Source organism: Phoca vitulina, unplaced genomic scaffold (genome assembly GCF_004348235.1).
Source record: "Phoca vitulina isolate PV1807 unplaced genomic scaffold, GSC_HSeal_1.0 scaffold40, whole genome shotgun sequence".
Lineage (NCBI taxonomy): Eukaryota > Metazoa > Chordata > Mammalia > Carnivora > Phocidae > Phoca > Phoca vitulina.
Window position 1 is genome coordinate 19205553 of NW_022589743.1, and position 24099 is coordinate 19229651.

The window sequence follows — 24099 nt, forward strand, 5'->3', positions numbered from 1 at the left end:
GCCTTGAAAATCAGTTTCTGACCCACACTAAAAATAGTCTCACTGCTTCATAGCCACATCTACTATTTTTGCTGGTGGACACAAACTATCCTACAGCCAGAGCCTAGCCTCCAGTGAGAGGCCAGCAGTAAGACAAAGAATGGACCCATTTCTAACCAAAATCTATTTAGCTTGATCAGCTCCCAATGACAGCTGAATGTCAATTTCAAAGCACTCATTCATGTTCAGATACAAAAACTTACAGTAGGTACAAATTAATAGTACACAGGCTCTTCAATGCTCACAGAATGTAAATCTGAACAATGGAAGCATGACCAGAATAAGAATATAACCTTCCAAGTTCTTTGCTTTGAAGGAATGTAAATATCCTGTTTGTTTGTTTTTCTTCCCTTTCTAAAAAGCATATTACTTTCTAAGCATACTTCAGGTTTTGGGCTCAATTATAAAGACCTCAAAAACCAGTACTACAGACCTTTTGTTCTTTCCCATATTCCTTTGAATCCCCAAAGTTCGCTATTATTCTCATTTCCAGAAGCCATGCTCTTTCAAATAAACATTCCAGGTACTTATAATACGGAGATTTTTCAAACCCAAGATACCGTTCACATGAGTATGGCTTTAATTAAGTTACATTAGTTGAACGTAAGTGAGTACAGTTTCACATTTGGGATCAATGTGTCTTTTCGTTACTACGAAAGTCCTAATCTATTTCTACAACTCTCAGCCAAAAGATTTTAATCTCCCTACACATATCATCCTGTCATATAAACGATACTTTAACTTCCTTCATGAAAAAAGAAATCCAAAATCTTATTTTATAGTTCCCTAAAAACATCATCACCATGGTGAGAATTTTAGTGGAAGTTAGTTGGGCATCGGTTGGCTTGTGGTCTTTGTAGTGAGTACCTGTATCATAAATAGTTATCCACTTTTTTTTTTCTTTTGTATTTTAACAGAATGCCTGGTACCCAGTAAATAAAGTTAAGAACCTGTTAAGAACTGCAGTGAAGATTTTGTTCTTTACAGATTGCAGCAAGTCTGAGTTGAGGAAGTTCTGACAGATGCAAAATGTACACCTGTTGCAGGTGCACATACAGCGTAACCGGGCATGGCTGCGAAAACACACAGAAGGACAGGAGTTGAGTTCTTACTTACAAATATGGCACAAGTTAGGGTGTGCCAACTTAAAAAAAAAAAAAAAAAGATTTAGGCATAAGCAACACTAAGGAAAAGGACACTGTGGGGCATGCTAAAGTTGTGCAGAATTCCACATTTACCAAAAATATAATAAACAGCAATAGCTCCCTCCTCCCTCCCTAGAGAAAACCTAAGGAAAATTAGCTAACACTCTTGGTTTTTTTGGAGGGGGGATGGAATTATTATTACAAGCGTTTTAGTGGAACAAGTATGCACAGCAATAGATGGCACCCTCATGTAAACTAATAAAAAGAAAAAGGGAGTAAGCCACAGCACCCGCCAAAAGGACAAAGTTTGCTAGCATTGAAATAACCATTCCCTCCTCCCTCAGCATACACACATGCCTGAAAACCAGGAAGGAGAAAAGTGACAAATACACAAAAGGGTCAAAGACGAGTATATTCAACCCTGAGGAGATATGAACAACATCGTCTTTAATTCATCAAGCACCCTGGCTCCCAAAGGAAATCAAAGTGCTTCATAAATTTCCACTTGAACAAAATAGAGGGTTGATTTCATCTGCTACGAAAACACAGCAGCTAAGTATGATAGCATGAAACTCTGGGTAAGGATGTAAAAATCAACAGTGGGTCCAATTGGTATCAGATATGAAATTTAGGGAGGCTTTCTGACTCCTTTCTGGTTGAGTGGAGTTGTACTAGTTGCTACAGGCACATGGGGCAATCTATTTCACCTCTGTCCTAACAACCAGAGCAGGGGGTCTCCAGTGACTGCCCAGTGGCCAGAGCCGAGCAGACACACAAAGCCATCGCAGCACCCTGAAGAGGCCCTGGCACAGAACCCACCCAGAAGAGCGCCACCTGACGGATCAATGCCGGCACTTCCTGTAACACCTGAACTTTTTTTTTAAAAGGCTTCTCAGTCAAAGGACTGGGCCAATCTGACTTGGCTTAGCTTGTGAGATCTGATGAGACCACACTGCACCGTGGCATGGTTGTGGCGATTAGCAGCATCCCAATAATGCCTAATTCCCAACATGAAGAAAAATGAGAATTAATTTTTAAACTCTCATAGACTCAAGACATTCCTCTTTAAAACCTGACTTGTGATGAGGAACATATCAATGCTACTAAGTCGCTACCAGCTGTCATACTGGAATCCATCTGTTATTTTATCAGTTCAGTCTGACTCTCCAACACACACAGGCTCCGCCCCGCAAAGAGGAGAGATGCAAAGTATGCTTAGCAACAGGGAGATGCTTCGTGAGAAGTAGTTTGGGATTAACCATATAAGCAAGTGTCCCTGTATGTACATTTATCATATACACACACACACACACACACACACAAATTGCAGTAAAACGTTTTAAAGATGCAGATCTGAAAACACACTCACAGTTATCTACAAGATTAAAACAGTGCATTTACACAGTAAAAACTAAAAAAAGAAAAAGAAAAAAACACCACTGTAATATACAGTTAGGCAGTAAGCCTGACCAAGCAGTGCGTTTCTGGATAATTACTGATTGTTAATTACGGCAAGAAAGGAGATCTGGTCATCTATAAGAAAATGTCAACAAAATCCCACAGAAGCCATAAAGAAAAAGTAACTTACAAAGCAGTTTTTAGAAAGACCCAGATTTTTCTCAAATTCTCTATTCTATCAGTGTTGCCCATGTCTCGGGAGAGTCTGTCTCTGTAATGATCCTCTCTGTAGATAACATACACGAGAGTTTTAAAGCAAAGGTAAAACATAAATAAGGTTCTGTTTATCTTATACTAACAGGAATGACTTGTCTTCCAATACAAATAGAATTTCAAGGGCTTGCTGCCTTTTTTTAAAAAGTATTAGTTAACAGGATAGCAGTAAAGTTAACTCTGATTTGAAGAGTCTGCGCAAATTAACACCTTTCTGAAAGACTTCAGTTTGAAGCCATGTTTATTACTCTATTTTATACCGTAGTTTTCATAAGAAGAAAAATAATTTAGAGACTAAATTAATAATAAATAGATTAAGCTAAAGTCCTGAGAAACGCACTGCCTGAAAAACTATCTTGTTACAAAACAGAATTATACACACACAGTACTTGAGGAGAATGCCATTAAGAACCATGCAATTCTAAGGCAGTTAGTAAGCCATGAAAATGTCCACAGTTATGTGCTTATGCATATGCATGTACAGATATACAATAAATGTACATAAAATTCATGGTTCGTAACACTTAATGTAAAACATTTATATAGCAGGAATTCCAATTACAACTACTTTTTACAGCACTTAAAAAAGACATTATATTCTGGAACATATCTATAATTTAAACATAAATTCATAAAATATTTTAGAATACTCCACATACTCAAGGTCAATGAATCAAGAGAAAAATATTAAAATGAACTTTTTGTTCATACGGAGATGTCTTAAAAGCATAAAGTAACATGATGCCAACCCCATTTGACTGCAGTAAGACTATTTTTTAAATGCTGGGTCGGGGGTTGGGTTTCACTGTACTATCCCATTAAGATAGTTACAGTCTGCTTAAAAATATACAAATCCTGTCAGAAGCACTCTTTGTGTAATTTTATTATGGCACCCAAACCAAACTCGCATTTACTCAAATTTGTTCCTTCTCATTACAAAGTCTCTTTCTGTTGCTGAACAACTTCTATGTGACAAAGGTTCCGCCCTCGTGGCTCATCATGGCATGTGACATTATTATGAACCATGCAACATGAAAATGATAGCAGAGCAAGTACTTACGGGTACATGGCCATCGTTGTCAGTTTAACAAAGATATCTTTACTGGGTGCTTCAGCAGTATTGCAAGTGAAGGCTTGTGGTGGAGGCATTTTGTGTTTCCTGCAGAAATCAGCAGGTGAAATACTATAGTCTTGTTTAACTTCATGCAGGTCTGACTTTGCAGCTATGATTAAGCAAGGTATTCTGCTGTCCATGAAGTGTTGCTACGGAATAAAAACTAAAATCAAAATCTGATGACAAGTTAAAAAATTACTACATTTAATTAAATGCGTACTAAAAATTATCTCTGGCTAGGCAAAGCATAGCCTCAAAGAGAAAGTAAACTAAGAGGCAATGACTGGCAGTGGGCCAGGGCAGTCTCATAAGACCAGGGCCAATTTTCTAATGCTGGCAACCATACGAACCTATAACGACTCTTCAGATTCACTACAATTTGAAAAAAATCAGTATTTTTTATTAAAAAGATACCATATTTTGAAATAAAAGAAATCCATCTAAATTCCTCTATCCTAGAGCACATTATTTTCATTTTTAAAATTTCTGCTTCACAATTCTATTATTTTGTTCACTATTTTCATTTTTCATATCATTTGTCCTTAAGCACATGCATTTATATACGTTTCTATAGCTGCAGCCATGCTGGACATAGCCATTTAAAAATATAATACTTAATCTTCCATGTTTTCAGAATTCAAAAACCATTATTTTTAATGGCTGCTTAATATTCCACTGTATTATTTTGTCTTTTTATTTTTACTTTTTTTTAAATTTTAAAAGATTTTATTTATTTTATTCATTTGACAGCGAGAGACAAAGCGAGAGAGGGAACACAAGCAGGGGGAGTGGGAGAGGGAGAAGCAGGCTTCCCGCTGAGCAGGGAGCCTGATGCGGGGCTTGATCCCAGGACCCTGGGATCATGACCTGAGCCGAAGGCAGATGCTTAACGACTGAGCCACTCAGGCGCCCCCTATTTTGTCCTAATTTAGTAAACCATCCTCTTATTGTTAGGCATCTGGATTATTTCTAGTTTTTTTATTAAAAACAATGCTAGAATAAATTCCTTTGTGCATACAGTTTTTAACTCTTATTGCATTTTGGTGATAATCTCAAAGTGAGGACTTCTCAAGCCTCTGGTTTTTCCCCTTGCTCCATTATTATTATTGGTGTAACTGGCAATATATAAGTCATGTGCACTGCTTTTTTTTTTTTTTAAGATTTTATTTTTAAGTAATTTCTACACCCAATGTGGGCTCGAACTCACAACCCCAACATTAAGAGTCATGCGCTCCACTGGCTGAGCCAGTCAGGCGCCCCTCCAAGTGCATTCCTAATGGCCAAGGAGACCTTTCATTAATATAGAGGTTCTTAATTATGGGGGCCCATCAGAGTCACATGTGGAAAAAAATGTTTTTAAAGTACAGATGTCTAGGACTCTACCACCTCAGAATGAAACCAGAGCCTTTACAGATGGGACAAATATATGTATTTTTTAAAGATTTTTTTTTTTTTTTTTTTTTTTTTTATTTCAGAGAGAGAGAATGAGAGACAGCATGAGAGGGAGGAGGGTCAGAGGGAGAAACAGACTCCCTGCCGAGCAGGGAGCCCGATGCGGGACTCGATCCCGGGACTCCAGGATCATGACCTGAGCCGAAGGCAGTCGCTTAACCAACTGAGCCACCCAGGCGCCCCATATGTATTTTTTAAAAGCTCTACAAGTGATTTTCTTGCTTCTCCCTGGTTAGAAAACATCACATTATACAATTTCATTTAACTCCATATAAAATTACAGACAAACCAAGAGTTACAGACCAGAACAACAACAAACCTTAAAAATCCTAGCGCAGTATTCAAAGGATTTGGGGTTACTGACATCATATACCAGGCACACAACATCACAAATGATCTCAGCCTCAGTTAGAAATTCCGATTCAGAAATATCATGCAACTTGTAAAAAGAAAAAGATAAGAAACATTAATACCATAATATTGATGTTTAATTACAATCATGATGTGTTATTATTGCTTGACTTCCAAAGAAAGTATTAATTAAGCATAACTTTTCAGGCTATTTTTAGAGGTGGGAAGTGTAGATAAACAAGTAGCTTCTTGAAGGGGGGGAAATCGGAGGGGGAGACGAACCATGAGAGACGATGGACTCTGAGACAAACTGAGGGTTCTAGAGGGGAGGGGGGTGGGAGGATGGGTTAGCCTGGTGATGGGTATTAAAGAGAGCACGTTCTGCATGGAGCACTGGGTGTTATGCACAAACAATGAATCATGGAACACTACATCAAAAACTAATGATGTAATGTATGGTGATTAACATAACATAATAAAAAAACCCAAAAAAACCCAAAAAAACAAGTAGCTTCTGATTTTGAGGACTGAAAACTGTGATTAAGGTTTTACAGAAGCAAACATTTAGTGACTGACCTGTGCCAGGCAGGCCCTTTCTACATAGATAAGATGACAGCCTAAAAAGATTAAGTCAACTGCCTAAGATAACACATCTAGCAAGTCATCAGACCAAAATTTGAACTCAAATATGATTTCAAGTCTATTTTCTTTCTACCAGACCACATTTTCTCCTCACCAACTTAAAAAAACAAAACAAAGAAAAAGACTCTTTACACTAAGGTCATTTTGTTCTACTTCACTGCCTACCCTTTTTTAATGTTTATTATAAAGCCTCTAAAGAAATAGCCCCCCTATGACAATGAGCCAGCAAGAGTAAAATTCAGTACTACTGAGTTATGTAAGACAGTACAACTATGCTGAGGAGGAAGTACAAGGTCAGAAGTGACTCAATATATTCCAAATAAAACACTATTACAGCATGGATAGTCAGAGGCATGAAAGATACCAGTTTACAAAGAACAGTATAAGAATAAAGACAGGAAAATTCACAGTCAGCTCTATTTACTGAGTACCCAGTTAAGCAGAACTATACTTACAGGAGAAGAATGGGAGATAAACAAGGTTTAATAAGAAACTGATAAAAAATGTTTATCATAAAGAGGAAAAACTGTATGAAATTCAATGGGATCATCTGTCTGGCAGAATAAACTATTTCCAAAAAGAAAGGAAATGAACTTTTTCTGGTACCTATTATTTGTTAGGAACTCCTCATATGAGCTAACTTAATAAGAAAGTCAGGCTCAGAGAGAATAAGCCACTTGCCTGAGTCACACAGCTAATCAATGGTGGATCAGGGTTTGAACCAAACTGACTGGATCCAAGAAGAACATACAATCTCTTTCTACTGTATTTCATAGTGTCTTTTCAGTCATGCACTTCTTTCATCCATTTTTTTAGACTAACACATTTGGTAACTATACTCCTCTCTTGCTAAATAGATGAAACTTGATTCAGAGTACAAACTACCAAGCACCTGCGGTAAGGTTTTCATATTAATTTCTAGTCAACAGTAGATGAAAAAAATTTTTTAAAGAAAAGTGGAAGAAAGAGGAAAGAGAAGCTATTTTTTTGTTGTTTTTACTTTCTATTGTGTATAATATACAATTAAGCACACAAATAGATTAACTTTTACTTATACCTACACCCATGTGATCACCATACACATCAGGGGAATTAAAATTAATTCCAGTGAATAAACCAGGTGAAAGAAAAAAAAATCACACAAGTTCTACATATAGCCACGATATTAAATGCAATTATGTTTTCAAAGAGTCACATAAAAATATACCTAATAATTAGTAATGTTTATATGCCAGAGAAACTTACCAACAAGTATTTCTCTTGTCCATATACATAAACAGTGTTGATCGCATAGTAGGATTTATGATCATCACGAATTTTCTTCTGCCTCTGAAAACAACCAAAAGTCTCAATATTTACAGTAAGAAGTTATAGTACCTAGTTTTCATCAACACACACTCTGCATGTATGTGTGGGTGTGTTATAAATAAAAGGGCATTCCTCCCTACACTATGTATTATTTATCAGTACAAAGGGGACATTGATTTTATGTTTCTTAGTTCTTAAGGTCTAAGACAAAAGATGCATTTGTTCTGTATAAAGTAAAAGGAGCAGCTGAAAAGGAAGGAAACTACATTACTGAAAATGTACTACAGAGCTACCTGCTAGCAATTCTCCTTGTGCTATAATTTGGTCTGACATGAGACCCATCTGGAAACACCTCCATCTCTTTACTCAGGGCCAGAATTAGATACAGTATTCAATCTGAAATATTTACTGTACATTTACTTCGTGCCAAGCACCATGTCAGGTGCTCTCACATATGCATTCGTTTAACCCCCACCTAAATACTGCTGAGGAAAAAAAAGACAAATGACAGCTAACACCAATGAAACAAAGATAAAGGCAGTTCAACAGGATCATCGTTACCCTTAAGTTGTACTTTACTAATATACACAGGCCATTGAGCTCCAGTAAAAAGAGCTAGTGGCTATGAAAAAATCATGTAAACTCGTAACAATAAAAATTTGTTGGATAAAGCTCTATTATCTGAGAACTCTCACCATTAAGTTTCTTCCAAGAAGAGCCTGAAGAACTCCACTCTTCCCACAGTTTTTCATCCCAATTACATTACATCTGAACACATTTCTTTGAGTCTGTTTTTTCTGAAGGTCTATTTTTTTATCTCTTGTTACTAAGAAGAAAAAAAAAAACCTAATTATGTACCATTTAGACTCATTGAAAAAAAAAAAAAAAAAAAGGGCGCCTGGGTGGCTCAGTTGGTTAGACTCATTGAGCCTCCATTTCATCTTCTGCAAAATAGGGCACTGTGAGTTCTCATTTTTATGAAGTGTATGATGAATAAATAGACATACTGTGCATCAGCCATGCTGTATGTGAAACCAAGCACTAAATATACGGAAGGGCTTCACTTGGTGGAAAAGACGCATTTCTGAAAGCTGGCTGTAAAGTGAACTTCTGGTAACCAAATGATATTTATTTCAGCATAAAAAAAGTAGCACATTTTCATAAGGAAAATTATATCCTAAAAATGAATGAAAACTACAATGAATATAGCCAACATTATATCCCATCTATTTTCTTCTGTGATAAGTAACTGTCATAACAAATTACAAATTAAAAGATGCTATCTCCAATCTGCACATCTTGAACTTATAAATGGGGAAGGGATATGCACTCTGGGGTTCACTGGCTTTCAAATGTAAATCTGTAAAGAGGCAGAACAGAAAAGAATGCTCCAACAGCAGAGCAATGGTGCCTCTCTTCCAGAGGTAAAGAGACCTCTTTAAGCTGTACCCCACAATTCAACTACAATGAAGCTCACCAGAGGCACTATTTATAGTAGCCAAAAACTGAAAATGATAAAAAACACACATAACAATCATGGGATAGTTCAATAAGTTACACACATCCATATGATGACACACTATTTAACATTAAAATCTATAAAACCATACTTATTGATATAGCAAGATGTCTACAATATTTTGTGAGAGTGAGAGAACCTCATGCTAGCTAGGAATTCATTCCTTGCTCTTTGGTGCTGAATTAAATACTGTCTAATTGGTTAACTACTTTAAAGGGTACTTGCTCTGTCAGTTTAAGATTGATTGTCTTCAGGGCACCTGGGTGGCTCAGTCGTTAAGTGTCTGCCTTAGGCTCAGGTCATGATCCCAGGGTCCTGGGATCGAGCCCCTCAGTGGGCTCCCTGCTCAGTGGGGAGTCTGCTTCTCCCTCTCCCTCTGCCTCTCCCCCATGCTCATGCTCTCTCTTGCTCTCTCTCAAATAAATAAAATCTTTAAAAAAAAAAAAAAAAAAAAAGGTTGTCTTCTTGTGCCGGGACTTCTTGTAAGATATGGCATTTCCCCCACCAATTAGGATATAAGAAAATCTTGAAACGATCCATTCCCTAATTTGTTATTTCCATACCTATGGTATTCTTTAAGTGGAGCACATTGCTCAGCAAGAATTATAAAGTCTGGGAAAGATTTCCCAGTGTAGAAAATGGTTACAAAACCAAGAGATACACAGCTCAGTACAGGGCTTATGTGTTAATAGGTATTGTTTTTAATGTCTAAAGAAAATTAAAAGACAAGATAAACTGGCACATTACATTTACTGCCCACAGCCCTCCCTGATGTTCATCAGTGGAGTGTCCTCAGGGGTAAGCCAGAAGTAAAACCTCTACTCTTTCTTTTCTTTCTTTTTTAAGTTTTTTTTTTTAAAGATTTTATTTATTTATTTGAGTGAAGAGAGGTGTGAGGGATGAAGGGAGAAGCAGACCCCCGCTGAGCAGGGAGCCCAATGCGGGGCTCGATCCCAGGACCCTGAGATTGACCTGAGCTGAAGGCAGACACTTAACTGACTGAGCCACCCAGGCGCCCTTACTCTTTCTTTTTTGATAAACAGTAAAATCAAGACTCTGAACTCAAAAGAAATTACCAAATGGCTAGGAGAACAGAGTACAGACATGAAAGACTAATGAAGAGGAGTTTATTTTCACTCTTTTCACACATGAACCCGGAATATTAAAAAATGTTTCTTAGCATGAACTGAATACTATCCAGATACTTACCTGTAATGGCTGAAGCTTGAGACTCTTGCTCAGTCAATATAGAATAGCCTAGATAGCCCAAATACTCCAGGCATCGCTGGACGTCTAAGTAGGTCGTGAGCCTAAGAAAGGGAGGAGGTGGAAATGGGAAAAGTTCCTAAAGGACATTTATAGGAAAAAAAAAATCCCCAACAGCTCAAATAATCTTACCACAAGACCCAGATTATTTGTCAGACTTCTTTAATTTCCCATGTGCCCAACCATGGGTTTCCCTACACTGCCATTCTTCAGGAAGAGAAGAGAGGGAGGGGATGCAAGACTGGCAGGGGTAGAGTGGGATTCCTATACCCACACTGAGATGAGCAGTGAGATGCTGATAAAATCTAGGGTAAGGATATTTTATACTATCTGCTTCCTAAGTTACAAAAGCTTACTGCAAATATTGGCTGGTTGAGGACTTGATAATTAAATCTGAAAAGGTTTGCAAAAGGTGCAAAAATAACTGAAAGGCACTTGAAATTAGTTAACCCTTCTTGTGATGTGAAAAAAAGAACATGTCCTGGTGTTGAGAAAGTTAGTCTCACCAAGGCTAAAGTAATAATGTCACCATGCGCGACCAGAGGATGTCCTTAGCGCCCCAGATACAATGTCAACTATGCTGTAGGTAGATCGCAGAAAAACCCTAAGAAGTGAATTAAAAACAAACAACAACAACAACAAAAAACCTCAAATAAGCCTTCAGTGTCAAGTAAAATATGCTCTCCCCATATTCTGGAAGTATAAGAATTGTGTAATAGCAATGAGGTTTTCAATTCCCTTAATCAAAAAAGTATTAAAATCTAGTTCAGTTTTGATGTAAGACTTATTACTGTTTCCCTGTACATCATCCAAAAGCAAACAGGACCTTCCTGATAAATTGATAGAACATCTAAAGTTCATCTTAGACATAGCAGCAGCACTGTAAATCCTGCTCACAGGCAGTTATGATTGAAGCATTCTGTAAGACCTGACCAACTTACAAAATGATGAATGTGACACGTCGTAATTTTAAACTGGCTGTAACTCTAAAGGAAACAAGTGAGCTCTGTACTCACGTCCACTGGGAAAGAAATCCCTGGTAAGTTATCCAGCCTCTTTCATTTGTACAAACTGTGTTATTCACATCCGGCCCCCATGGTATGTAAGGGAAAACTTTAAACAAATCTTTAAGCTCATCAGGTGACAAAGCACAGTCTCTATCCTGAGGATACAAAGAAGTATACAAAATGTTTAGATACCTAAGAGAATAATTCCCAAACACAGAGCCCCCAGTCTAGTAAAGCTATGCTTCTAAAAACAAATGAAATTTTCCATTTTCTCAAGAAAATTCTTCTCATGTATATAAGAAAACCTATATAAGAATCTATCAGAAACTAGACTTTTTCATCTTGAGAAAATAATAAAAGTAAATAAACAGAATTTTTGCTAGTCTAACTTAAGAAGTTTGAGCAATTTTTGGCTATGTGACATGAGCATCCCCTAGCTAAGGGAACAGAGTTAAATCATTTACAGAAAAATATTTTATTACAATCATGGAAAACTACAGCTGAAAGCTTACCAAATCATGCTTGTCAAAGGTGCTCTGGAGAAACAAATATGCATGATGATTTAATTCAGTAGTGCAATCAGGAGGTATTTTTAGCCTATTGACAAAAAAAAAATTTAAGAGTAAAATAAATCATTAAATTAAATATTAAAATTTAATTTAAGAAACAGATATAAAACTGCAACAAGTCTTTTTTTGTGGGATGATACCATTTATAAAATACCTTTGCTGAAGCCATTCCAAGTCAATGGAGTGGAATAGCAATCCTCACAAGAGCTGTAATAACACTCATTCTGAGCTGACACAAAGTTTTCTTAAATTTCTGAAGGGCAGGTTGAAATAAAAATTTTACAAGTAACACCATTACACTGTAATGGGTTTGTTCTTCTTATAAACAAACTGTAAGTCATAATTATGGCTTGTGTCAACATTTAATGAGCTGAAAAGATATGAAGAGGTTATTTCTGCCTGATTTGACCTGTGACCCATCCTAAGTTCAGTTCAATCAAAGGCACTGAGCTAGCTAGATACTAGGCACACAAAAACAAGACAGGCTCCCTACCCCGAGGGAACCACAGTCAAGTAGGAGACAGACCACAGACAGACAACCTCACTATTGCAAAAGAATGAGGCAAGTGGTGGATATGGGTAAACCAAGGATGCTATGGTGGCCCACACAAAAGAGGACATCTCTGGCATGGGGGTGGGAAGGTGTCAGTCCTACTGAGAGACACTATCACCTCACTTGGAGAGACTTGAAGGATAAGAAGCAATAATTAGGTTGGGAGAGAGAGGGGGGAAAAGTGAGAATCCCTGGGCAAAAGCCTAGAGCCCGAAACAACTGATGATTGGTAGACTATAAATAGTTTAGTAGCAGTATTTACTTCTAGAATGAAGGCAGAGAGTGAAGCATGAGCAGAGCAGATCATGAATGACCTTGTATAACATGTTAAGAAGACTGAGCTTTATCCTGGCTCTAAGGGAAGTGACATGGGCAAATACGTATTTATGTATCTACTAATCCAGTAGCAGTATGAAGGACAGAAGGAGACAGTTTAATAACAAGGCTAGAAAGATTCAAGTGGTAGCTCTATGAGGCTATTCTACAGAAAATGAAAGAAACTGAGAGCTATTAGTGTGAGCCACAAAGCCCTAAGCAATGGAGTTTTCTTACTGTCACGCTTAAGAAAGTAATAAGCAACTTCCTGTAGAATTTACCTACCCATGTTAATGGCACAGAAAAGAAAATGTGACAAAAGGTCCTGGGACAAATGCATTCATTCAATATGTTTTTTATTGAAAAATCTGGGAAATTACTTGAGCCAAGATTTAGTCACTTCAACAAGGGAAGTTTCAACTTAGACCTGATTAATGGACCAGAAAGAACTCTGCTTTCTCCATGATGATGATAAATGAAAAAACAAGAGTCTTTCTGAACCCTTACATAGCTAGCTAGGGGTGCTATGCTAAAATAAAAAGGGACAATATGAAGACAATGTGCCAAGGAAAAAGTAAAGAAGAAAGGCTGAAGACCCAAAAGGCCAGATATTGGGACATCACTTCCCTGAAAAGCCTACCCCCCTGGGGTATAGGAGAGGCAACACACAGCAAGGCAGTCTCCTGTTTCAGGTGAAACTGGGTCCGTTTTAAACAAACACAACTTACACATAGCATTATCGGAGGAAAATAACCACAAACAGAACCACAAAATTCCTAAACAGGCTATTTAGGAAAAATTAACTTATTTCATCCTGAGCTAAGAAAAGGCCACAGAACTTACAGAGGAGAAGGACTAATAGAAAGAAGTGAACCAATATACTGACGTCTTGATTCCAAATGCAAGTTTGTCCAGCATCTGTTATCTCCTTCCTCAGTAAGATGAATAAAAAAAGATACTCTTATTCCCCATGAGAAGAAGAGGAAAAATTTATGCCACGCTATAAATCAGGGGCTCTCAACTGGGGATGATTTTGCTCCTGAAGGAACATTTGGCAATTTCTAGAGACATTGGATGTGTTCAGTTGTCAGAGCTGGGGGAGGAGGTGTTACTGGCAACTAAGGATGTGCTGAACAGGGGTGCCTGGATGGCTCAGTCGTTAAGCGTCTGCCTTCGGCTCAGGTCATGGTCCCAGGATTCTGGGATCAAGCCCCGCATCAGGCTCCCTGATTGATGGGAAGCCTGCTTCTCCCTCTCCCACTCCCCCTGCTTATGTTCCCTCTCTCGCTATGTCTCTGTCAAATAAATAAATAAAATCTTTAAAAAAAAAAAAAAAAAAAGGATGTGCTAAACACCCTATAATACACAGGGCAGACTCTACAACAAAGAATTGTCTGGTCCAAAATATCAATAGTGCTGAGGTTGACAAATCCTGCTATAAACCTCTCTATAAATCTAAATTAGTTCTGAGTAGCTCAAAGCCTACCTAAACTGTGCGCCAAATAAAACTTAAAAATACTTGGCAAGCAAAATCAATTAGAAAGCTAAAGGTACATACAAGGGGAATAAATACTCAGGTGTCAAATCCAGATCATCATCATAACCAAATCGTCGAAGCACAGTCCAGGTAGTTTCGTGTCTCCCTCTCTGGATAAAAAGTGTGTGTAAAAAAAGAAAACCTGAAATAAAATCAGTAAGTACAGGTGATGTGAATAAGGGTACAAAGTCACAAGGAAGAAAAGCATGTAACACATAATGGCAAGAGCTAGAATCATGCACATATGCATACAGCTTTGCATACCGAAGGTCAAATCAAAACAAAGTTCATAAATCTGTCAATGAAACAGAGCTGACTTCAGAATCATTTCACATATACACCCAAGTCAGCAAGAGATGGCAATGGATAAAAGGGCCAAAAATGCATCCCAAGGAATACACTGACATTCACTAAGTTATATGATAAAAATAAATGAAGTCATTTTATAGATTTCTGAATTTATTTCTATAATGGAAAACAGTGGTTTTCAATTTCATCTTTTATTTCACTGTGGCTCTATAATACGTTCTACAAGGAACATTTTGTACTTGGTAAATGTGACTGGTAGACAAAATGCCCTGAAAATAATTTATATTTAAAGGATGCTATTAAGTAGTAAGAATATTAAGATAAATTTGTTTGTCCCAGAAATCTCAGCCCCTCAGATGGACCTCTGCATTCCTAAGATCTGAGCAATTTCCCCACCTCTAATCTTTGCTGACAGTAAGGATAATTATCTCCATCAATGGCCTGTCTCTTCTAACTCTTAATAACCAAGTTAGATCTTAGGCCTATCAGTAAATACTAATATTTCCTTAAAGTATATATAATGCTAGGACCTTCACCTTCTGCCAAAGTTTGAAAATATCAAGTTTAAAAGGGGGGGAAAACACCATTCACCCACCTTTCAATGTCAATCCACTGTCAGCCACACCATCACTTATATGTTTCCGGACTACATTCTTGACATCTTCCAGAGCTTGGGGAGCTAATGGAGTATTGAAACAAATTCTCTAGCAAAAAACGTAAAAATCAATTTAAAAACAAAACAGCATTAAAACCACAAATAATATAAAACATTAATCTACAAAACAACATTAAATCAGTTGTAACCAAAAAAAAGCACCAAATTCTAAATTAGAATAGGATCATCTCTGCTTTGCATTATTTATTTAAAACATGTCAGGGGCGCCTGGGTGGCTCAGTCGTTAAGCGTCTGCCTTCGGCTCAGGTCATGATCCCAGAGTCCTGGGATCGAGCCCCGCATCGGGCTCCCTGCGCGGTGGGAAGCCTGCTTCTCCCTCTCCCGCTCCCCCTGCTTGTGTTCCCTCTCTCGCTGTCTCTCTCTCTGTCAAATAAATAAATAAAATCTTAAAAAAAAAAAAATAAAACATGTCATACGGGGCGCCTGGGTGGCTCAGATGGTTGAGCATCTGCCTTCGGCTCGGGTCATGATCCCAGGGTCCTGGGATCAAGCCCCACATCCGGCTCCTGGCTCAGCGGGGAGCCTGCTTCTCCCTCTGCCTCTCCCCCTGCTCGTGCTCTCTCTCTCTCTCTCTGTATCTCTGTCTTGAATGAATAAATAAAATCTTTAAATAAATAAATAAATAAATAAATAAATAAATAAATAAATAAATCATGTCATATGTAGAAGGAAAGAAATTTTCCCTACTCTCTCCATAGCATTTCTAAAACACAGAGCTCTTTGTGTACCCATGTTATACAAAACCAAGAAAGAAAAAATAATTCAGAGTTCAAACTTCAAGTCATCTTTAATACACCCACTGTATACCATGAAATGACACAAAGAGTCCCCTCAATTCCTGTGCATAGGAGAGTTTTATACCCCAGGTGAAGACTTAAATAGCTTGATGGGAAAGACAGTTTTACATGAAAAAGACATGCTTATCAACATAACATTGTTTAAGCTAATAATATTTTTATAGCTTTTCTCAACAAGAAATCCCCCAAGATACAGAAATGCCTAAAGAAGAAGAGGGCTACCTGAAAGAAGTTGAGTTCAGCATCATTGAGAGTGCCATCATTATCTTGATCAGATATTTTAAATATACGGGTGAGGGCTTTTATACAGGCTGGTTTCATCTATACATCATTGAGAAAAGAAACAATTATGTTAATTAAGATAGTTGGGATTTCAAAATATGACTTCCGTAAGCAATGTTTTGTTTTCATAATCAAATACATAACATCAAATAAAACATGAAAAATGAACTAAAGCAAAGCCATTTACTTTTATACTCAATGTCTTTTTAAGTAAATGAGGTACCATTTACTTGGACCAATACACAGAATGGTCAAATTCTGCCCCTGGTGACCATAAATTCTCCAAGGATAAGCAAAAAAAGAAGTTCATCATTAGAGAAAATGTATTCTTCCAGTCATATAGAAAATAAGTATTTATTTATGCTCTCCTTCATTCCATAAAAAATTTGAACTGACTATAAAACTACTAAGGGCCTTCCTTCCCAATTTCTGATTTTCCCCCCTAACTTTACTGAGGTACAACCAACTTCTGATTTTTTTTTTTTAAGATTTTATTTATTTATTTGTCAGAGAGAGAAAACACAAGCAGGGGGAGCGGCAGGCAGAGGGAGAAGCAGGCCCCTACTGAGCAAGGAGCCCAATGCAGGACTCGATCCCAGGACCCTGGGATCATGACCTGAGCCGAAGGCAGATGCTTAACTGACTGAGCCACCCAGGTATCCACCAACATCTGATTTTTGACCAACCTTCTGATAGAAGAATGGGACTGAATGTTTTGGTCTCTTGTGTGTGTGTGTGTGTGTGTGTGTCAAAGTTGGGAATTAAGTATACTTAATCACAAACAGGTGGCAAAAGTATAAAAGCCTTTAATTAACTTCCTATTATAAGAATTACTTGCATTTTAAAAAGAATCTTGCCTATTGTGACTCTATAAAACTTTTATAAGTAATGCTGCTGGAAATGTATTTTGACAACTTCCTTAATTTTGTTTTAGGATATATAATGGACAGAACAAGTATTTTACTATTTAAAAATAAGGCCTACACGCTTCTGATTTGTATAGTTTACTAGAGGATAACCACTGTCAACTATCTTGAGAAAATAAAACTTTCAGGAAGATCTCTAAACACTGTGTAAATCTGTAAGGAGATCTCCTATGGACAGTCTGAGTCAGAGAAATGAAGATGGCAAGGTGAGTAAATGTGTACTTATGAACCTCAGCCATACCGCTATCTGGAACAAACAGTATTATTATCTTCTCAAACATATAGACAATCCTTTCTTATGTTGTTTTAAATAGGGTCTCTAGGAGACAATTTGATGTAATGAGACAAAGATAAAACCTAAGATATAAAGAGATTATAAAGAAATGAGAAAAGTTAAGTAAAAAAATTAGAAACCAAATAATACAGCTTTTTCTGAGGGTGCCTGGGTGGCTCAGTCAGTTAAGTGTCTGCCTTCAGCTCAGGTCAGAATCCCAGGGTTCTGGGATCGAGCCCCACATCGGGCTCCCTGCTCAGTGGGGAGCCTACTTCTCCCTCTGCACGCCGCTCCCCCTGCTTGTTCTCTCTCTCTCTGACAAATAAATAAAATCTTAAAAAAAAAAAAAAGCTAAAGTGGTCTAAGCTACTGGCTCAATACAGTATTTAAATAGTAACTACCTTAAAACATAACACCAAAATATAACTATGTTTAAAAGGTATTAATTATATCTCAATAAAGCTGTAAAAAAATTTTACAGTAAACATTTCATTTTGCATATGAATAATTAAAACCCTCACACAATAAACACTATTATACAACTCACATCTTTTTCATTATCAGGTAAGCAGAGGACTCCATGGGCCATACAGAGTCCATCATCATTGGAATTAATTTTGAATTAATCATCAGGCTTTAATCTTGAATATTATTTTTTTGATGATTCCACCTCAAATCTGTGTTAAAAGTTTATTTTTTTTAAGCTTATTTATTTTTGAGAGAGAGAGCAAGAGCGAGAGCACGCGTGCACCCACAACCTGGGATGGAGGGGCAGAGGGAGAGAGAGAATCTTAAGGAGGCTCTGTGCTGAGCACGGAGCCAGACCAGGGCTGGATCTCACAACCCTGAGCTGAAATCAAGAGTAGGAGGCTCAATCTACTGAAACACCCAGGTGCTCCCTGTGTTAAAAGTTTATTTTTGGGGCGCCTGCCTGGCTCAGCCGGTAGAGGGTGCAGCTCTTGATCTCAGGGTCAGGATTTCCAGCCCCATGTTGGGTGTAGAGCTTACTTAGGGAAACAAAATTATTACTGTTGTCTACATAAACAAGGTTTAGTTTCCAAAAGTTACACCTTTTATCTCAGGCAGGTCCTCCTAAGAAACAAGTAACAGATGGTGGTAGAAGTTTTAGTCTCTGGGGCTGGGGGAAGGGCAGGGGAGATAAGCATATTAGCAGAACTAATAATAGGCCTAGGAAAAAAGTAGCAATTAAAGCACTGAGAACAAACTAATAGAGCGGATTTAATGTACCACTAGGCCAAGGCCTCAGGTAAATCTCTACAGTTTGAGACTTTCCCAAATCTCCTTGATCATAAGATGCTGTATCTGGCTGAATCAAAATGGGATTGGTGTTTTTAACAAGTGTGCCTAGTGACTATTACGGGGCAAATTAGGGAAATACTGGACTAAGAGTAAATTAGAAAGAAGCACTACAATTATGGAACAGTAAACCAGGATTAAGGAAGAGTAAATCAGGGTCAGATTAAGGGATAACTCAGATTAATTACTTATACCAGGGGTCGGCACCTTTTCTGTGAAGCACCACATAGCAAATATTTTAGGCTTTGGGGGCCAATAGGCAAAATCAAGAATATCACGTAGGTATTTATATATTATACAGCAAGAGAGAATCAAATTTCCATAAAGTTTTTACTGACAGAATTCAAAATGTAGTAATAATGGAGTAAAAATTTGCTACACAGGTCTACTAATAAGAAAAATGGAATTTTTTTGGGAGGAAAAAGTTTTGTTTAATTAGGGTTCAAAGTTAGTGTTCTCTATCATGAAGACTGAAAATGTTCATCTGTTAATGCTGATCTGCAATGAGATTTTACATATTTCATCTTTGAAAATCATTTTGTAGATATGCATGGCCAATACTGACACATATCCATAAACAGAGCATTTTAATTGAGCACATTAACTGCTTGGAAGGCATTTACAAAATTATATTAGATTCTTTTCTTGATATTTTCCTGTTAGCATGTCATTACACTACAGATTAATCAGTTCCAACTGAAGGTTAGGTGGAAGCTCCTCAAGTGCACAGTCAAATGAATTATAAAACATGGAACTTTCCTTTGCATTTGCATTAAGGTCCCTAAAAAAATGATGCGAGAACTGGAGTTTGAGCTCAGAAAATCTATCTGCTTTGCCATATATTTCTTTTGTTCTGGCATGCTAGGCAATGCACTGATAATAAAACAGTAAGATGCTCAGGTACCATGGCACACATGGTACTCACACTATGAAGTCATAATGGGGTCAGTGCAGTCAGCAGTGTGCCGGGCAGCAGGCAGAAGTGAGCGCAGCACATGCGGGCTCTGTTGCAGCTACTCGTGCCTTTGTAGCACGAAAGCAGTCACAGACAAACATAAAGGAACGAGTGTGGCTGTGTTGCAGTAAAATGTTATTTATAAACGATGAAATTTGAAAGTTATATAATTTTCCCATATAACAAAATATTATTTCTTCAGATTTTTTTTTCAATCATTGAAAAACGTGTAATATGTAAATTCTGAGTTCACAAACCGTACAAAAACAGGTGGCAGGCCAATTTAGCCCACAGGTCAAAGTCTGCCAGCCACTCACTGATACTATAAATTTTTCCTGGAAAAAATCTGCAACTTTTTATTTCTTAAAAACTCAACAATAAGAAGGCAACTCAATTAAGACATGGGTAAAGACTTAAACATTTCTCCATATACAAATGGCCAATAAGCACATGAAAAGATGTTCAACATCATTAGGTATCAGGGAAATGCAAATCAAAACCACCACTACCACTAGGATGGCTATAATAAAGCATACACACAAACACACAAAAAGGAAAATAACAAGTATTGGCATGGCAAAGATGTGGAGAAATTGGAACCTGCCATTCAGTTTGGTGATTCCTCAATAAATGAAACCGAACTACCATGTGACCTAGCAATCCACTCCTCAATATACACTCAAAAGAAATGAAAACAGGTACTCAAACTTCTTCTATTCACAATAATCAAAAAATGGAAACAACCCAAATGTCAATCAACAGATGAATGGATAAACAAACAAAATATGGTAGAGCCATACACGTCTATGGCAGGGGCGCCTGGGTGGCTCAGTCAGTTGAGCGGCCAACTCTTGGTTTTGGCTCAGGTCACAATCTCAGGGTTCTGGGACTGAGCCCCACATCAGGCTCTGTGCTCAGCGTGGAGTCGGCTTGAGGATTCTCTCTCTCCCTCTCCCCATCCCTCCCCCAGCTTGTGCGTGCGTGCTCTCTCTCTTTCAAATAAATAAATATATCTTCAAAAAAAAAGACTTTGGCAAATATATGAAGGGGATTAAGGGTTCATTCATTCATTCATTTAATTTAAAATATTTTATTTATTTATTTGACAGAGAGATAGAGAGAGCCAGAGAGCACAAGCAGGGGGAATGGCAGAGGGAGAGGGAGAAGCAGGCTCCCTGCTGAGCCACCCAGGCACCCTAAGGGTACATTTATCATGATGAGCACTGAGTAACATACAGAATTGCTGAATCACTATATTGTACACCTGAAACTAATACAACACTGTACATTAATTATACTGGAATTAAAAAACAAATACATAAATTTTTTTAAAAAAGAAAAAAGTCTATAGCAAATATTGTTAAATTTTAGATACTACTGTGTTTCTTAGCTATGAAACAGAATGGAATATTCAAATTGTGTTACATGCTGTACCTATGTCAAATCATTACACAAGGTTTTCATTTGTGTGTGTTTTTAAGTCTGTGAACTTTATACTAGCCAAGTAAGTAAACCATTAGGTAAGTCTTCAGACTTTGCTGTTATTGTTGCCAATTCTTCTGTTTGTTTTAATGGCATTTCCTGAAATACTATTTGACCTGGAATACTATTCATAGTATTTAACGTGAATGTCTTTGAAGTACCTAGAAAATGTAATTGTTTAGTAGACAATAATTCAAATTTCAGCAGTTTAGAAGAATATTTAAGAGTTACTAAAAATCGGAGTGCCTGGGTGGCTCAGTCGTTAAGCGTCTGCCTTCGGCTCGGTCACGGTCCTGGGGTCCTGGGATTGAGCCCCACATCGGGCTCCCTGCTCGGCGGGAAGCCTGCTTCTCCCTCTCCCACTCCCCCTGCTTGTGTTCCTGCTCACTATCTCTCTCTCTTTCAAATAAATAAATAAAAAATCTTAAAAAAAAAAAAAAAAAAAGAGTTACTAAAAATCACTACTAGAGTTACTACCTACACATTCCAGCCCCTACTAACACAGCCTGGGGGGCAGGGGGTTACCTCTTTCTCCTCTGGGCAGTACAGGGGCCCTGTAGGATGAAGAACAGCTTTCTGTGCATAATAAAAGAGCTCTGATATGTTCTTGAGGTTTTTTGCTGAACACTGAAAAAAAAGTTTAAAATTTTATATTCTAAAAGCAATTATGGGAGCTAAAAACAATTTTTAAACTATCAACGTAAGATAATAAGATTGTTTAAAGAAATTGAAAAAGACATTTTTCTTCATCGAAATCATAATATTAATGTCTACAAAGAACTCAGAGGTCAATTCCAAGTTCTCTGTTATATTTGGTTTACATGACTTCACAAACAGCAGGAAATTTATCCCATCCCACACTTTCACACATCCTATTTCAAACCACAGTTTAGTGAGAATTCACCAGCAGTAAATTTCTAAAACAAATGGTAAGGCATACCTCCACACAGGTTTCTATTTCTGTGTACTGGTTCATAATGGGAAGGATGGTCTCCATACTACTATACTCCACCAGATCAGATTTGTTCCCAACCAGTATCAAAGGCAGCCTGAAATAAACAGAATATATTGCAATAATAAGGAAGGCAAAAGACCTTAAATATCTATTTTAAAGTATATAATAACCCATTCTAATTAGCTTTACTTAATCCTCCCAACATGAACCCTCTACTGTAGTCAGTTCCAGTCCCCTAGCAGCATGTTCATATTCAACAAATATTTACTGAGTACTTTTTTTTTTAATTTTTTTAAAGTTAAGTTATTTTCTTTAGTAATCTCTACACCCGACCTGGGGCTTGAACTCACGACTCTGAGATTAAGAGTTGCATGCTCTTCTGACTGAGCCACCAGGAGCCCCTACTGAGTACTTCTTATAAGCCAGGTACTGTTCTAGGCATTAAAGGATATAAGACAGATAAGGTCCCTGCCCATTCTAATAGTGAAAATCAGAAAATGGACAATAAGCAAATAAACAATACACTTTCCAATTCCATAAGTACAATGAAGAAAGTAAATAGGGGGTTATGGAACAGAGTCATGGGAGGGGGCTAATTATACAGTAATTGGGGGAAAATCTCTCTGACAAGGTGGCATCTGAGCCAAGGAGCAAAGGATGAGATGGAATGGGCCCTGTGAAGAGCCAGAAAAGAGCTGTGCAGGAAGAAGGGACAGTGTGTACAAAGGGCTCAAACCTAAAAAACACCCTGGTGAATCCAAACAGAAATATGTCAGAGTGGCCGGAAAGTACTAAGCAAAGGGGAAGAGGTGCGTAAAGGGGCGGGGAAGAGGCGCGTAAAGGGGTGGGGAAGAGGTGCGTAAAGGGGCGGGGAAAGGGTGCGTAAAGGGGCGGGGAAGAGGTGCGTAAAGGGGCGGGGAAAGGGTGCGTGAAGGGGCGGGGAAGAGGTGCGTAAAGGGGCGGGGATGAGGCGCGTAAAGGGGCGGGGAAGAGGACTAAAGGCCAGACACATACGCTGCAGTGAGGACTGTGCATTTTATTGTAAGTGTAAAACAGGAAGCCAGTGAGGAATTAGGAGTAGGGGCACCATAAAATGAGTCATGTTGCCTTTTAGAGATACAGATTGAAATACTGACAGTATGATTTGTTCAAAATGATCCCAATGGGAGGGGTAGTAAATGAAACAAGACCGGCCATGAATTGGTAACTGTTGAAGCCGGTGACAGGTACGGGGGAATCATTAGACGATCCTCCCTACTTTTGTATGTGTCTGATTTTTTTTTTTTCCAGTAATAAAAAGCTTTTTAAAATGTGGTAGCCTGGATTAGGACAGTGAAGATGGAGAGAAAGTATACAGATTTGAGATCTATTTTAGAAGCAGAACTGATAGGAACTGGTAGATTAGATATGGAGGTTGAGGGCAAGGCAGAAATTAAGAAAACTACATAGGTTTTTGGCTGGACAAATTGAGTAGATCTCCTGAGTCAGAAAAGATTTGGGGGGGGGGCAGTGGGGAGTAGGCAGGGATTTAAGGATTTTGTTTCAGATAAATTAAATCTGACAGGCCTATGAGAAATCTAAATGGGGATTATCAAAGAGAGCTAGTCTAGCAGGGAACTGTTATTTGTACATCTTGCA

General features: G+C 37.9%; 1 protein-coding gene across 7 annotated transcripts in view; it reads right to left on the bottom strand.

Moving 5' to 3' along the window:
• RHOT1 (ras homolog family member T1) overlaps positions 1–24099 on the bottom strand; it is a 61266-nt gene that overhangs the window by 11246 nt on the left and 25921 nt on the right. For 4 of the 7 annotated variants that reach the window (XM_032428460.1, XM_032428461.1, XM_032428463.1 and 1 more), the window contains exons 7-19: positions 22447–22555; positions 22032–22133; positions 16493–16591; positions 15393–15501; positions 14510–14630; positions 12027–12111; positions 11524–11669; positions 10451–10551; positions 8418–8548; positions 7660–7743; positions 5741–5860; positions 3916–4118; positions 990–1112 (exon numbers count right to left, since the gene is read on the bottom strand). In XM_032428460.1, the coding sequence (XP_032284351.1) occupies positions 990–1112; positions 3916–4118; positions 5741–5860; positions 7660–7743; positions 8418–8548; positions 10451–10551; positions 11524–11669; positions 12027–12111; positions 14510–14630; positions 15393–15501; positions 16493–16591; positions 22032–22133; positions 22447–22555 (1533 nt within the window). Of the gene's footprint in view, positions 1–989; positions 1113–2772; positions 2869–3915; positions 4119–5740; positions 5861–7659; positions 7744–8417; positions 8549–10450; positions 10552–11523; positions 11670–12026; positions 12112–14509; positions 14631–15392; positions 15502–16492; positions 16592–22031; positions 22134–22446; positions 22556–24099 lie in introns of all 7 variants that reach the window. The other 3 variants (XM_032428464.1, XM_032428465.1, XM_032428466.1) reach the window with 2 other exon arrangements.